At 36.1% G+C, this 14,780-nt stretch overlaps 2 protein-coding genes across 3 annotated transcripts; both read right to left on the bottom strand.

Annotated features, from left to right (window-relative positions):
- Positions 1 to 4,183: 4,183 nt before the first annotated feature.
- On the bottom strand, positions 4,184 to 7,063 carry LOC120336792 (E3 SUMO-protein ligase ZBED1-like). The gene is made up of 2 exons (XM_078116483.1): positions 5,313 to 7,063; positions 4,184 to 4,865 (listed from the first exon to the last, which is right to left on the bottom strand). Exons 1-2 carry the CDS (start codon positions 6,672 to 6,674, stop codon positions 4,443 to 4,445), a joined length of 1,785 nt encoding a protein of 594 aa, XP_077972609.1. The 5' UTR covers positions 6,675 to 7,063; the 3' UTR covers positions 4,184 to 4,442.
- A 936-nt stretch (positions 7,064 to 7,999) lies between these two features.
- On the bottom strand, positions 8,000 to 14,285 carry LOC120339272 (alpha-1,3-mannosyl-glycoprotein 4-beta-N-acetylglucosaminyltransferase A-like). Of its 2 annotated transcripts, none has more exons than XM_078116485.1 (5): positions 13,771 to 14,285; positions 12,480 to 12,557; positions 11,927 to 12,061; positions 10,986 to 11,041; positions 8,000 to 8,702 (listed from the first exon to the last, which is right to left on the bottom strand). In XM_078116485.1, exons 1-5 carry the CDS (start codon positions 14,263 to 14,265, stop codon positions 8,672 to 8,674), a joined length of 795 nt encoding a protein of 264 aa, XP_077972611.1. In that variant the 5' UTR covers positions 14,266 to 14,285; the 3' UTR covers positions 8,000 to 8,671. The 2 variants fall into 2 exon arrangements, with proteins under 2 accessions (XP_077972611.1, XP_039263297.1); XM_039407363.2 differs by having other exon boundaries at positions 8,003 to 8,702; positions 10,986 to 11,245.
- Between the last annotated feature and the right edge of the window lie 495 nt (positions 14,286 to 14,780).

Raw genomic sequence — 14,780 nt, 5'->3', positions numbered from 1 at the left:
ACACTATGGTTTTATTTTTTGAATAGTCTTTTGTGTTCATTTATCAAAAATAAAGTTATATTGTAGAAAATCACAAGATTTTTTAATAATTATTATATAAAAACCGACATCCATTGTTTTTATTTGTATTTTCTATACAAAAATCAAGTGACAAATATCATAATTGTGATTGTGACATACTGACATCACACAATCTTGAATAGTGGAGCGATCAGTCAAATATTTTGGCAACATCTAAGCGCAGAGTATATAAAAAATATGATCAGTTTGGGATGAATTAAAGCTATAAAAGGCGACCAAAATTGAAACCATACATTAAATATGGTAAAAATACCATACCTCAATACAGCTGACAATATGTTTCCTGATTATCTCATGCTGGTCAAATATTCTCCTAAATTTCAGGATTTTGAAAGTTTCACCAAATTTTGTTAATTAGCAGAGCCAAAAATGAATGGGTTGTTTTTAATATTTCAACACGATGCTCAAATGCTTGAAAATTAGTGTTATTCCAAGATATTTCCGCAAGCCATGATTAGACATAATCAGCTAAAATTTGATGAGTATTCAGAAATAGTTACACACAAATCAACAGATATTCAATCAAGGATGAAAAAAAAATCTTTAGTTGAATCAAACACCGAAATTATTGCCAATTGAAAATGTCTATATTATGATATACTATCACGAACATCATTTTATAAATTTGAAATTTATTAGTTTTTCTATTGGCTTGATTAAATTAATCTTTTGACTGAATTAATGATTAGGCTATAAATCTGATTGTTATGAAAAAAGTTGAAGTGGTTGAAATATAATTGTAAGTCTAAGGAAATTAGGTAGATGAATCACAACGAATGTCGAATGGATGTGTGAATCTTGGTATTCATACATATATCAACAACCTGACAACCTTAAATTTCAACTGGACAAACAATAAGTGATAGAGAGCATTCATAGCATTGATGCTTCCGGTTTATAACTTAAGTTTGATTTAAGTATCAAACCTACGTAGACTAACCAAGTGCAGTTATTAAACAAATACAGCAAAGGGGGAATGATTTTTCAACATCAAAAACTTGAGTGTACAAGTGGCTATAGATCTATATATCTATATAATATTTGGGTCTAGTATAGTTTAGTACCACAAGTACTTCCAGTTGGCGTATCAAAATGAATTTTGCATATGTTATTCCTAACCCCCACCTGACTATACCATCTAAAAATTACGTCAATACGACGTCACAAACATGTCGTAGGGCTTGCCAAGGTATAATTACGATCGCCCGAAATGGCATCTGCACCGCCGATAACGAACTCGCTAGGAGTCGCTAACGCCGGCTATCTCTCTCCTATCGTGATCATTATGACTGGAAAACGAGAGAAATAGCTTGCTCGATTTCGGGCGATCATCTGCGCGTTTTGGACGATCATCCGCATACTTTGGTGGGCCTTATTACGCCAATGTGACGTCCAAATGGCATAATTTTTCGGTGACGTAGTCAGGTGGGGGTTAGGATTGGCATATGCACAAATTGTTGAGCCATGCCAACTAGAAGTGCATGTGGTACTAAACTATACCAGACCCTAATATTTGATTCAGTTTCAAGTTTCATCTAAACTTATTTTTCTATACAGTTTTAAAAAATTTTAGACCGGACTAAGCCCGGTAGACGAAAGTCGAAATAAAGGCCAGGTACAGCAGTACAGAGGTACCGTACTGGTACCATACCGGTACAGACGTAGGTATCGATGGCTCATTATCGAAGACTGTACCGGTATTCATAATAATAAGTAGGCTAATTAGGCTATCCGGTAATATAATACCGGTACCTGAATACCAGTAAATTTGTTTTCAGGTTTTGTTAGGTCATTTTACAACTTTTTGAATTGAATTTACAGATTTAAGGTTTTATTAATTTTATCCTGGACCCAATTATAACATTGATATCATAAGTACCGGTACCAAGAGAAAATCATTGAAAATTCTAAGTAACTAAACGAATGACTACGGTAGTACCGTAACCTCAGAACGTACCGGTACCGGTAGCTAATTTCCTAATTTGGTGGCAAACTGGCAATGGTTCAGCATTTCCTATTCTTAGTACATAAACGAACCTGCAACTTCTTTTCATTACCGCATTAATGTGATAGAAAATATTTTTTACTATGGTCAACCTGCGTTGTGTCTTTTTTTCCAAATTAATCCTGAGCGGTTTCAAGGAAAACAGAACTATGCGGAACGTAAATGGTAGATTCATACTATGGCGTCAAATGTATATGGTGGCGTCATACACAACAATGGCAATGGCATCCATATAAGTTTTCCTGACCCTTGACCCTGAAAGATTCTCCTTATACTTATGTTATCACATCAAAATTTTCAACGTTGATTTTGAAAGTGTTTTAGCGAGTTGGCGCCATTTGGTTGGCGCTGGTTCACATGTTCAAAACTATCATTTTCATTCAAATAATAAACCACGTGCCCCGTATTAGTACTAATAGCTAATTTTATGCTAGTCTCTCGCATCGTTTGCGTTATCAGTTTTGGATTATTGTAACTAAACTAAAGGTCTTCAGAAGACTTAATGACAATTAAATTATTTGATTTAAAACGTTTTTTTTTTTTTTTTGGAAACACAACTAAAAACTGACGGATATCACTTAGAACTACCAAAAAGAAGGCACGGTTTACAACCACGCTTGAATATCTGTCGGGGCGAAAAAAGTGTCTGCGCGGCGACATAAATTCCATTTTTTATGTCATTGTTAACTTATTGCTGATTTATAATTGTTACGTGAATAAACACATAATTTTATGCTCGGGGAAACATCCATACCCCGATAGCCCTTTAGCGAGTCGGCGCCTGTGAAATGGGGTATGTGTTTCAAACCATCATTATGATTTATCGCATACAACAATATGTTTTTTAAAAGGACCGGTAAATAATTTTAGCCTAGTCTATCACAGCTATTTCTAAACTAATTTTTTTATTACTGCAATTAAATTAAAACTCCTAGGAAGACAGAGTGATTATTGAATTATCTGATTTAAATTTAAGTTTCCGAAACACAACAGAAAACTAACGAATAGAGTTCAAAAACGCGAAAATAAGGTAATGTTTACGATCACGCTTGAAAATCTGTCTGAGTGGAAAAGTGCCTGAGCGGAAGCGAAAAGGGGAAATTGTTACGTCACTTTTGCGTCTTGCTGATTGGCCAATGTCACGACGTAAACAAGGAAGTCGATGCTCGGGGAAAAGTCCATGGTCCTTATTTTAGTTCTATTACGGATACTCCCAAAGTATGCGCACCCCTGAACCCTAACCTGGTCCGCAACCTAAGTTCAGGTTGTGCGCCATCTTGATACTTCAGGAGGTCCCTATTACGAGTTCGGGGACTAGCCAAGTGACTCCCGTAGTATTTGTACCCGAAATTATGACCTAACCCTAACCTGGTACACTACACATACTACGTTCCGGTGTCCGACATCTTGGTTCACATACTCCGGGAGTACCAAAATTTAAGTTTGGGAATCAGAAGAATTCGAACAAGAACACACATAGACTAATCAATTAGAAAAATACACAAAAATATTTTTTTTGCAGAATTAAAAATAGTCAGTCGATATCTGGGACCACGATTTTAACGCGAAATGTCGTTGATCGTTTTTCCGCGCATTGGTGAAATAAAACGCCGTGTCTATCTAAATCAGTGGTTCTCAAACTTTTTTTGCTCGTGGCGCACTAAGCAAATAAATAAAAATCTTGCGGCACACTCGTGAAAAAATAAAGCTGGACTTCAACAAATTATTCAGCAAATGCTAATGCGATGTGTGGGCCTGTTTTGAGAAACAATATAAACGAGGTTCCGTCTCTCCCGTTTTTGCTTTTAATTTCAGTCAGAACATAAAATACGTGTTAACAGAGTCATGGGGATGCGAATGGCTAGAATATTTTGATGGCCTTTGCACCGATGAATAAACATAATTTGTAAGCAGATAGCCAAAACTTGTTCAAACCTGCTTTCCTGTTACCTAACTGAACGTGATAGGTCGACACGGTGGAAGGTGGACGTCATGTTTACAAAAACATTATGACATCACAATACATTTATGCCGAAACAATCTTCCTTACTGCAACGACAAGGTAAGACAAGGTAAATGCTATATATAATATTATCAGTAGGGCTGGGCATTTTCGAATACCTGATGATTTCAGAATCGAATCGAATATTTTTTTCGAATCGAATCGAATCTCGAATACTTATAAAAATTTTACCAAATTAGCAACTACAAAATTACATGTGACTTTTTTTTATTGCAATGGGTCCTTCAGATACATGAAATCCCAAAAACACAAAATCTATCACTCAGTCATTTGCTAAGTTGTCACATATGATAAGAAACATGCTTCATCAATAAGTCAATGGGAAGGAAAAAGTCATATGTCAGAATTGCATTTTAAAAATACAAGAGCTTCCACATGTGATCCGGTGAGGCTTAATCTGAGCTCAGTGGCAGTGTTTCCAGCTGCAGAAAATAATCGCTCACTTGGGGTTGATGTTGCTGTTACACACATATATTTGTCAACAAGCTTGCTCAAGTTTGGATAATTAGCGTGTTGCTCTTTCCACCAAGTGAGGGGGTTTGAACATTCAGAAAGTACTTTGGAACTAAAAAATTTGTTCACTTCATTGGCAACTACTGGGACCTCAGTATCTGCACTGTCATCGGACTCTGATGATTCGAAGGCAAGGCTTATGATGGATGTCGATTGCTGAACTGAAGAAGATGAAGGTTCAGCTTTTTCAACAACTGTTTGTTCAAATAAGACTGTGAGTTCCAATTCGATTGCACTTTTGAGCTGGAAAAAAAAAGCATGTCAAAAAAGAAAACAAACTTTAGCCAGATCAACTAGGAATCCTTATTAAGTATGGCCAAAACAAGCAACATTTGGATAAATTTGAAATTTTATGCATTCAATAAATGACAAGTTTTGAATACAGGAATATTTTAGATTAGTTTTCTTATGGAAATCTGCGATTTAGGAACCACAATTGACATCAAACAAGTCATTGTTCACTAATGTTTATTATACAGTGGGGAAAAAGTCAACTCTATATCTTTAGATATGGTCGATGCAGATATGTCATGAATTTTATCTAATCCTGTCAATGCATTTGAAACATGAAGATACATGAAAATTCAATTTGACCTCATTCCAACCAAAATAACATGCTATGTTGTTTGTCATGTAGGGCAATTTTGTTGGCAAAATAAAAATCTTATTCAGAAAGAAATAACAAGTTACCTGAAGTGACTCCACAGTACGAAGTCCCCGCAGTTTATATCTGGGATCCAGAGCCATTGCCTTCGAGCTGATATCATTAAGATCAATAGGAAATCGCTCCTCCATTTCGCCTTTTACTTTTTGTCTGAACTGCCGGATTACCAAAAGTTCATCATCTTTCTCGCGTGACAGATGTTTTTTCAATCCCTTGATGTATGGATTCTTTATCGATATCGAGACATATTTTTCGCCTCCTAAAAGATCAGTAGCCTCTGCAAAAGGTTCAAGTACTGGAATCAACTGCTTGAAAATCTCCCAGTCCCCAGGCTTGATTGTAAGAGCGGAGGCTTTGGTGGCATTTGTGATATTTTTATTTCCAAGTATAGCCAAAATTGGCCATTGCAATTCCTGCAACCTTACAAGCATGTTGTAAGTACTGTTCCACCTTGTGGATACATCCATTATGAGTCTTTTGGAGGTGAGCTTCATTTCCTCACACTTTTTCCCCAGTGCACTGGTTGCCAATTCACTTCTCTTAAAATGTTGCACTAGTCGTCGAGCTGCTGCAAGAGGTTTTTCTATGCCGTTTATTCCCAATCCTTTGTTTAAACAAAGTTGGAGAGTGTGCGCTGCACAAGCAACACTAGCCCAACCAAATTTTTCATGAAAAATATCTTTGGCTGCCTTCATATTAGATCCATTATCGCTTACTGCTGCACAGACAGCGTGAGGACTAACACCAAAGTCATTGAGAACTTCTTCTACCCACTCACAAATATTTTTTGCAGTATGTCTATCATCCAAAGGTTTCACACTTAACACACATGAACACAGATTAAATTTGGCATCAACATAATGGGCTGTAATGCCCAAATATGCTTCCATTTTCACACTAGTCCAAGCATCGAAAGTCAAGCTCATATGCTTAATGTTTTCAAGAACTCTCTTAAGCTCCATCTTTTTTTCACAATATTCTTCCTCTACACGTCGTGTTATGGTCCTCCTGGATGGCAGTGAATAATTTGGTGCAACATGTCCCATTAAGCGCTTGAAATGTGTTCCTTCTATTGTGCTGAGCGGGCGCATATCCTTTACAATAAAATCCACAACTAGAGAAGTAATCTTTTCTTGCTGAGCAGGGAGGATGGGACGAATAAGTTCCAATTTGGACTGTTTACTGGAGGACTCGTCCAAATCACTTCGATTATCAGGGTTCAAACAAATAGTTACATGCCTTCTTTTAATATGGGCTAATAGATTACTAGTGGTAGCATGGTAACTAAGTTTGTCTCCGCATCTCTTGCACACGACGTACTGGCGTTCGTCATCGTCTTTGGCTGGGGGAGTAAAGTGGCGCCAAACGGGAGATTTCCTATTCATCATACCGTACTGTTGCCGAGTACCGGTATACAATATTCTAGAAACCCCTTTAAAAATACACAATAATTCTGCAAAAAAAGCACGCAAATTAGTCTTCTATACCTTCTCACTTGCAATGTCGGCAATCACAAAAACATACGCAAGTGTAAAACTGCCTGTCCTACAACTGCCTATCCTAACTGACGGCGCAACCGATCTTCCCGCATTCTGAACAAATTACGCGCCATAAAAGCGTGCGTGACAAAATCACGCCGGCGTAGCACGTGCGAGAGATAATATGAGAGAGAAGCTCGGCCGTTTGTCCTGCTCACAGCTGAGAGCAGAGAGAGGGCTTTGGAGAGGTGCAAGTCTGGACATGTTCAAACGCCGCCTACAGATGTGAAAGAAATAAAAAAAAAAAAAAAAACAGCGATCGAAATGTCCCGCCGAGAGATGGCTCCACAAAAAAAAAATCGTTAAATCGCCTCGACCATTGGTGGACAGAAAAAAAAAACAAGATGGCGGCGATTCGGAATTCCCGTCTGAACCGATTCGAATAATTTACTATTCGATTCGATTCGAATATTCGATTCGAAATGCCCAGCCCTAATTATCAGTGCAATTAAATATGGATACTCAAGTCTCACAAGCTTGCCAGCTGCATGTATGCCTATGTGCAATACGAACAGCTCGTTTTTCAAATTTCCAAAAAGCTTCACGGCACCCTTGCTCATCTCTCACGGCACAATAGTGTGCCGCAGCACACGGTTTGAGAAACACTGATCTAAATTATAGAATCAAAAATAAATGTGTATTTTGCAATGTGCGAGTGAGGCAATTTCTTACCAAATTTGAATATGCCTTTATAATTGCGAAATTTCATGATGTTAATATCAGACAGACTATTCACGATTTCAAGGAAAAATGCAGTTGGGAGTTTTCCGAAAACATACACCGCCGTGTATATTTATGTAAATAAATGTGTATTGTGCAAGTGACGCAAAATTTCTTATCGGGATGATTGGTTAAACGAATATGTTCGATAATCAGAAAAAATTGTCTGGCTAGCATTTTTTACCTCTCCATATAAATCTTTGGGCTGTCTCTGGGTATAAGTAGGTAGCGTAGTCTCGCCGGATCTTGCTCTTCTCATATTAATGACCGCCTCAACGCAGAATGAATGTCTCATTTTAGAACTGCTTACTACCTGCATGGCGCGGCTACCTCCTTTAACCGTCTTCTCTCTCTATTACAGTTCCCATGTCCAGAGATACCTCCTATTCACCTTTTCCTGGTGGGGTCGCCTTCTCTACATCTCTCGCTGATTAGCTCTCAACGTACGGATTTCCGACTGCGGTTACGTCTAATTCTACTCCGTAGAGAGAGAGTTTATTTTATTTACTGATTTGAAAGATAAAAATAGCACAAAAATAGATAAAAAAAAAGTTGTCAAACTGTGCGTTAAGACTACTAACGCAAAAGAGGGTATGTGTTTCCAGAAATGTAAGTTTAAACCGGGATTTTCAATTTTGAAGCCGGATCCAATATTTTCATTGAAAGTTTCAGATAAGAATATGAATATATAAATAAACAAGAGAGCGATATGCTCAAATATGCGGACGCGAAAGCCAAAACAAAGTAGTATCAAATCTCTTACAGTTCCGGTAGTCCTAGTCCATTGTGGCCTTACCTTCAAATCACTGAGATGTGATGACGGGACCACGACACAGTGCGCAATTTTTAATTTTGGTGGAGTCATCATACAAAACTTCGACGTGAAAAACAAATCCCATGAAGACAACAAAAATTTTTGAAATACATAAAAATAACTGTTTTCGTGTCCAATAATCGTCCTCACTCACTATTCAGCGCTTCACCGCCATTACTGATGAACTGTTTTACTGAACGATGAACTGTTTTATTGTAACGTAGTGGTTTAGCGGAAAATTTTGGCTGATATCTTCGGTATTCATATTATACGTGCAATGATCATTGCTTTGTGATGTCGGTACTTGCGTTGTTCAAGTTGTGTTTTTCACGAGAGACGACACCCTAGAAAAAAAGTATTTGTCTTATCTTTTTAAAGCTTAAGTCAATAAAGAACTCCATCTTGAAAATGGATTTCACAAGTGACTTGATAAGATGTTAATACATAATACAACTTGCTGTGCGTAATAATAAACTAAAAACTTCAAATTTATAGATATGGCTCAAATTTATGGCGATAATAGCAGTATGATTGACTTGTTATCAAATCAGGGTTCAAATCTTAGAGCCATATTAGTATGGAAGATGTTTTTTAAAAGGCACAATCCACAAGTTGGCGCAGTTGTCCTTCTGTGAGTCAACTCAAAGGTTCGGAACGAAAGCTGCCACGCAGTTAAAGTTTATGTACCACCTAGGCTTGTACGTAATTTACGAATTTACGGAATTACGTAATTATTTCGAGTTACGGATGGGAAGTTACGATTTACGTAAAGTCGTAATTATTGGTCGAGCGCTTTCGTGATGAAACAAGCTCTTTTCAAAGCAGTCAATTCCATTGATTGTAAAAAATGAAATAAGTAGAAGAAGTTAGAGTTTCGGTATTCGCAGCCGTTTTTTCTTTCTTGCCAAGACGACGCCGTGATAATTAATGTCGCGCTTATCAAACAGCAATATGACGAAGGGAAAGAAATTGCGTACTGCACCAACGCAACTTCGTCTTTTTGGCATCGGTAAAGCGATTAAGACGGCAGAGAAACAACAAATCGCCGAGTTTTCCCGCGGACCGGTGAAAATTCCGCGGACCGGTGGTTAGGAACCATCGTTCTAGAATACTTATATAAATCGAATCTAGAATCCTATTTTATTTTTATAGTTTCACGTATTTCAATAGTGGAAATTCCCCTCCACAATGCATGGTTAAAATTAAAAAAAAGCTAAATTGTAGCCTAAATGTATAGCTATCTTTGTAAAGTATTTAATTGGAAATTACATTTCACCAAGAGAACGAGATTTAAGAATTTCACGTTCATCTTTTTGTCTTTAGCAGTTCAATATTGACAATTTAACTACTATCAAATATAACCAAGTATGAGCAAGTGTGTTTATTCTGTGCGTGATCCATTTTCTATTACGAAATCTTTCTGTTACACTGGTTATATCGTTATATGTCCGGACCTGGCCTTGCTCAATATGTTTTTCACAATGCCTCGCAAAATTTTGGCCAACTGTCTTTACCAAACGCGGCAACCTTTTTTTTATTTTATCGTCGACTCGAATACCACAGGCACTCGACCAAACTTGTGTGAATCTTGGCTGATAGGATCGTCGACTTTGGTTAGAAAAATAAGTTACTTTTTTCGTGAGTGCAAAATAAATGTCACAAAATGCATTGTTTTGCGATATAACTTTGTATTTTCGGAGAAGGAATGTCATATAAGTACCTAAAGTACGGCATTTAAATTATGCATTTAGGCCGCGAAATGATTCAATGTCAAATGAAGGATGGTAATCCTTCATATAATGGATATCGTCAATAAGTCGACATCAATAATTATTATAAAATGCTAACTAGGTAGTAAAGTCGAATAATGTAAAAAACGGTGCAATAACAAGTCTTCGTCTCGAGGCAAGCGCAAGTATAATCAAACGCGAGAATACGCTCGTCGTTGATTAATAAATTGGAATCCCGAAACTTTTATTTAATACAAACTTCCATTTAAAAAAAGTCAACTATCGTTTCATAAATATCCGTATACCAGTGTCGGTAATGATAAAATTGATCGCATACAATTGGGACGGTTAATTTGCGTAGGTGACAAAGGAAAATCAAAGCTAACACTAAAGATAAAAATCAGAGTAAAATTAATTTGAATTCACTCCCTGATAGTTGTCTTTAACATCTGTCGCCGGCGTGTAATACTGCCAGGATTATGAAAACCAAACTTCAATGTCCCATTCGGAAAAGAAGTGGATTCAATAGGTTTTTATGATAGGTTTAAATGTGTGAAAAAATATCGCAATTACGGGGTCACGTAATCGATTTGGCCGTAGTTACGGAATTGATTTTTGTCAATTACGTGCAAGTCTAGTACCACCCCATTCCAGGAGTAATAATTTTGGTAAGTTATGCGAATATGTAGAACCTGAAAGGTGCTGGTAATTTCAAAAAGCGCAGTAGCTTCATACTTATTAGCCTTGTTGAACATGAGCGTCATATTAGTTCGTCCAGTATGAAAAAAAAAATTTGGAGATTAAACGCTACAACATGGAAGTGCATGAGTATATTTGAGTAGCCCTGACTTCACATACTGTTTTGTATACGCACTAAAACAAAAAACTATTACTCACATTCCTTTATGTTCGAATAACTCTTTAGGATAATCTAGTTTTTTCGAATTAATATCCTTTTCGCAATTTGTTGGTGGATATCGACATGCAAGAATATGAAGTAAATCAGAAAATAACCAATCTAATGGTTTGTAATTCCAAAATGTTCTTAGATATTGAACTAATGTCGGCAAAAACTTGGCAGAAAATAATTTTCCTATTGCTCCCCATTTACAATAGGATATAATTATAATATCATCCTTCATTTCTGATTCTGCATACTGTTAAAACAAAGAAATGACAATTGCAGGGTAATTCTGTCGCATTTTACACCACAAAATTGCAGTATATATATTACAAAGTTGTTTTTATTAAATTTATATTTTACTTAAATGTTATAAAATAATCGGAATCATTCTAAAAGAGCAAACTTTAAATTGGTCATTTCAAAATTTTCGCTTGAATTTGTTATATGCCATAATTTTTTCAAAAATTCCCATAATTAATAAATACCCACTATGGTATTATTTTGAGTGAATCGTAGAATTAGGAACTTTTTGGCAAAATAAAAAATTCAATAGCTCTGATTTTTGCCAATAAAATGCCCACAATGTCTGTGAACCGACGTTCACTATACATATCCATTCTTGTATGATATTAGTTTGCTAGGATGAAATTATTCTGGTGCGCGCTTGATTTATTGTAGCAAGTGAATAAAAAATGCCAATCTGGTCGTAACTCGTAATACGGGAGACAAACAAGACTCATTTTCTTATCAAACGGAGAGAATAACACATAAAATTAATAGGCTTTCTAGACAAATAATACATGGTTTCAACTTATGTATTATGAATTTATTTTACCTGAATAAACTTACATATAACCTAAATTTCTGAACCTTTCGAAAATAATATATTTGATCTATTGTAGGAAAAAGGTCTTATTTAATTATAGCAACATACCTTGTAAATTGTCTCTAAATAATTTTCAACCGCTAAAACATCATCTTCAAGACTTAGATAATACTTGGGTTGCAGATTATACGCATAATTCATTAAATACGCCTGATCCAAGTTTTGTTTTGATCTCCATTTGACCTGTCATAGCGAAAAAAGAATGTATTTAATTAAACAAGATAGTCCTAATTTTTTGCTGAGTAATCCGTAGTCTGAAATAGCCATTTGTAATATTATCCTGAAAAATGTGTTTTAAAACAGAGAATAAATTAAAAGAAGATACCCCCGGTGGCGTCTCTTAGGTAAGTACCATAAAAAGCGTTTCCCGGATATTCATGGCAAACAATAAAGGATAAACATAAAGCACGAGACATCATTCTTTTATTTAGTCGCGATAAAATATGTTATTTGGTCGAAGACAAGAATGTCGAGCAAGAACAAAACGAACAGTTTATAACAGCAATTAAATTTATTTGAATTGCTTTGTGGTTTTAATGAGCTTTTATGCTCATTTCACACACTAAAGAAACAGTACATGCCTATCGAATTCGTCTGTTACCTGACGGCGAGGATCGCCTAAAGTAATTTTCATGTCCTTTTCCCAATCTGGATAAATATCTGCTGCCGGATGTATGATCTGTGGTAAATAAAAAAATTTCTATAAAAACACTATGATTGGACTCGAAATAAATAAGGTAAAATTTGTCAAAAAAGAAATGTGATATTCTTGATTCCGCATAAACTGCCCCATTTGCCCATTGATCTCATTTTCGTCTGGGGTAGGATAACCAACCAACCCCGTTAAAATGAATTGAAAATTAATTATACAGTGTTTCGACTTTCTACATAATTTGTTTTTGTCCTTGATAAAAACTATCAGAATACAAGCCATTCAAAAAAAACGCGGAAGCTTATGAAAACATATTCTTCACAATAAGCAAACAACTTAAGCGAATTTCATACACACAACCGCATATAAAGACAATACATTTGCGCGATGAACGTAAAGGAAATCCTGTGGATGCCACTCTTATCAAAGTAGCAGAATTCAATGAAATTTTGTTAGGTGACAGTCTCGTTTGATTGTGCTGCTCTTGAACAATGCACTTGATCATCATTCATCCACCGCAAATATTAATACGTTTCTTTAATCCGGTATATTCGTTTCTTTAATATCACCCAATCACTGTAAGATTTAACATACTAATTTGATCTATAAATATAAAATTATGCAAAATCGTGGTTTGGCGGTTATCGTCTGGATTAGTCTGTTAGACAATCTTCATTCATTTCCTTAGCTATCGCTTGCCGATTGAGTTGACTAGAAATATCAGCGCTTGTAATCACATATACTCTATACGCATCGCTTATCCCTTTTCAGGGCCTTTTTGGAGAGAAGGGATCCATTAACTAACAATACCTATCTACCAACAGTAACAGATTGGCCACCTCAAGGCCCAATCGAATGTTGTGTATAGGTTTCTTTTTGTAAAATTGCGTACATTGCTTTGCTGAAACAATCTTTCCAGTTGTGCATTGAAGCTGAAGAAGATATTGGTCATTTAGAACTAAATGATGTTTTGATAACGTTCTTTTCTATCTATTGACTAGCGATCGGAAAGACAAATTTGCAGAGCAGAGCGAACTTTCTGCCAGAAAAAATTATCCTCCTAGTCGGAATTATTGATTTTCATTATAAGTTGTTTTTCACATAATTATTCTTGAACGCCTAAAAAATCAAAATTCACTGAAACCATAATTAATTTTAGTTGGTTTGACTTTTTTGTTAATTATCAAAAAGGAAAGTTTTCAGACAAACTTCTAAAATACATAATGTTGGATATACATACATGAATCAATCCTTTTTCAACTTCTTTCGAGTGTTTTTCCAAGATAGACTCTTTGACTTTCTCTACTCGATTCTTGTCAGTATCTCCAATGTATACCACAAAAATGACTCTATCAAAGTTTACCCTATTTGTCAACAAAGAGTCTAATGTTTGCTCCAAGTAGTTCGTACCCTTTGGTCTTTCTATCGTAGGAATTCCAACAACAATAAAATCCTTATTGTGTGAATTAGAAATGTTTCTCCTGTTGTTAACTTGTGTTGGTTTTACTTCCCGTCGAATTTTTTCTGTTGTCCTCAATTTTGAATTTAATTGAAGTTTTTCAAGTGTACTCTCCTGATCTAGTTCCATGTTCATTTCTGGCAACACTCGAATAATGTTTCCACTCCTATCCTCAGACACGTTGGAGTCTGACAACAGATGAATGCCGGCCAGTACCAGGGCAAGCAATAATACCGTAGTGCAAAAAAGTCGTTTTTCCACCGCTGAAAACCTCATATTTTATTGATTATACTACCCTGTAAAGCAGAGAAATGATTACATTGCTGATCTAGCAGGATGATTTTTAGTAGAATGGATGCATCCCCCAAAACAGGACAACGACAATTAGTCATTAATGAGGACTGACGCAGAGGAAGCGCTCATTTATTTCCCATGCGACAAAAGGATATGTGCTGGAACAGGAATGCGATATAGGAGAATATGCATACTGTAATTAAAAAAGGGCCAATATTTGGAAATTATAAATTTCACATCGATCATATTCTTTCTACCTTCGTCGTCTTTAAATTGGCTTCACGATAGCAAAGTCTAAACAAATATCATATATTGAGTATTGGCCTGTGCATTCATAAGTAGTATATGTTTACATATTGCGCTGTTGATGATCAGCACTTCCGTCTCAAGAACGCGACTGATTATCTACATTCTACCACATCATCTTGGACTTCCCGCCCTCGCATATTCACTACTCGCTGGTATCGCATCCACAGAGCTATACACATTTCCAGTTC

This window comes from Styela clava, chromosome 9 (genome assembly GCF_964204865.1).
Source record: "Styela clava chromosome 9, kaStyClav1.hap1.2, whole genome shotgun sequence".
NCBI classification, from domain to species: domain Eukaryota; kingdom Metazoa; phylum Chordata; class Ascidiacea; order Stolidobranchia; family Styelidae; genus Styela; species Styela clava.
Note: the sequence above shows the minus strand (reverse complement) of the source record. Positions and strands in the feature narration are given on the sequence as shown.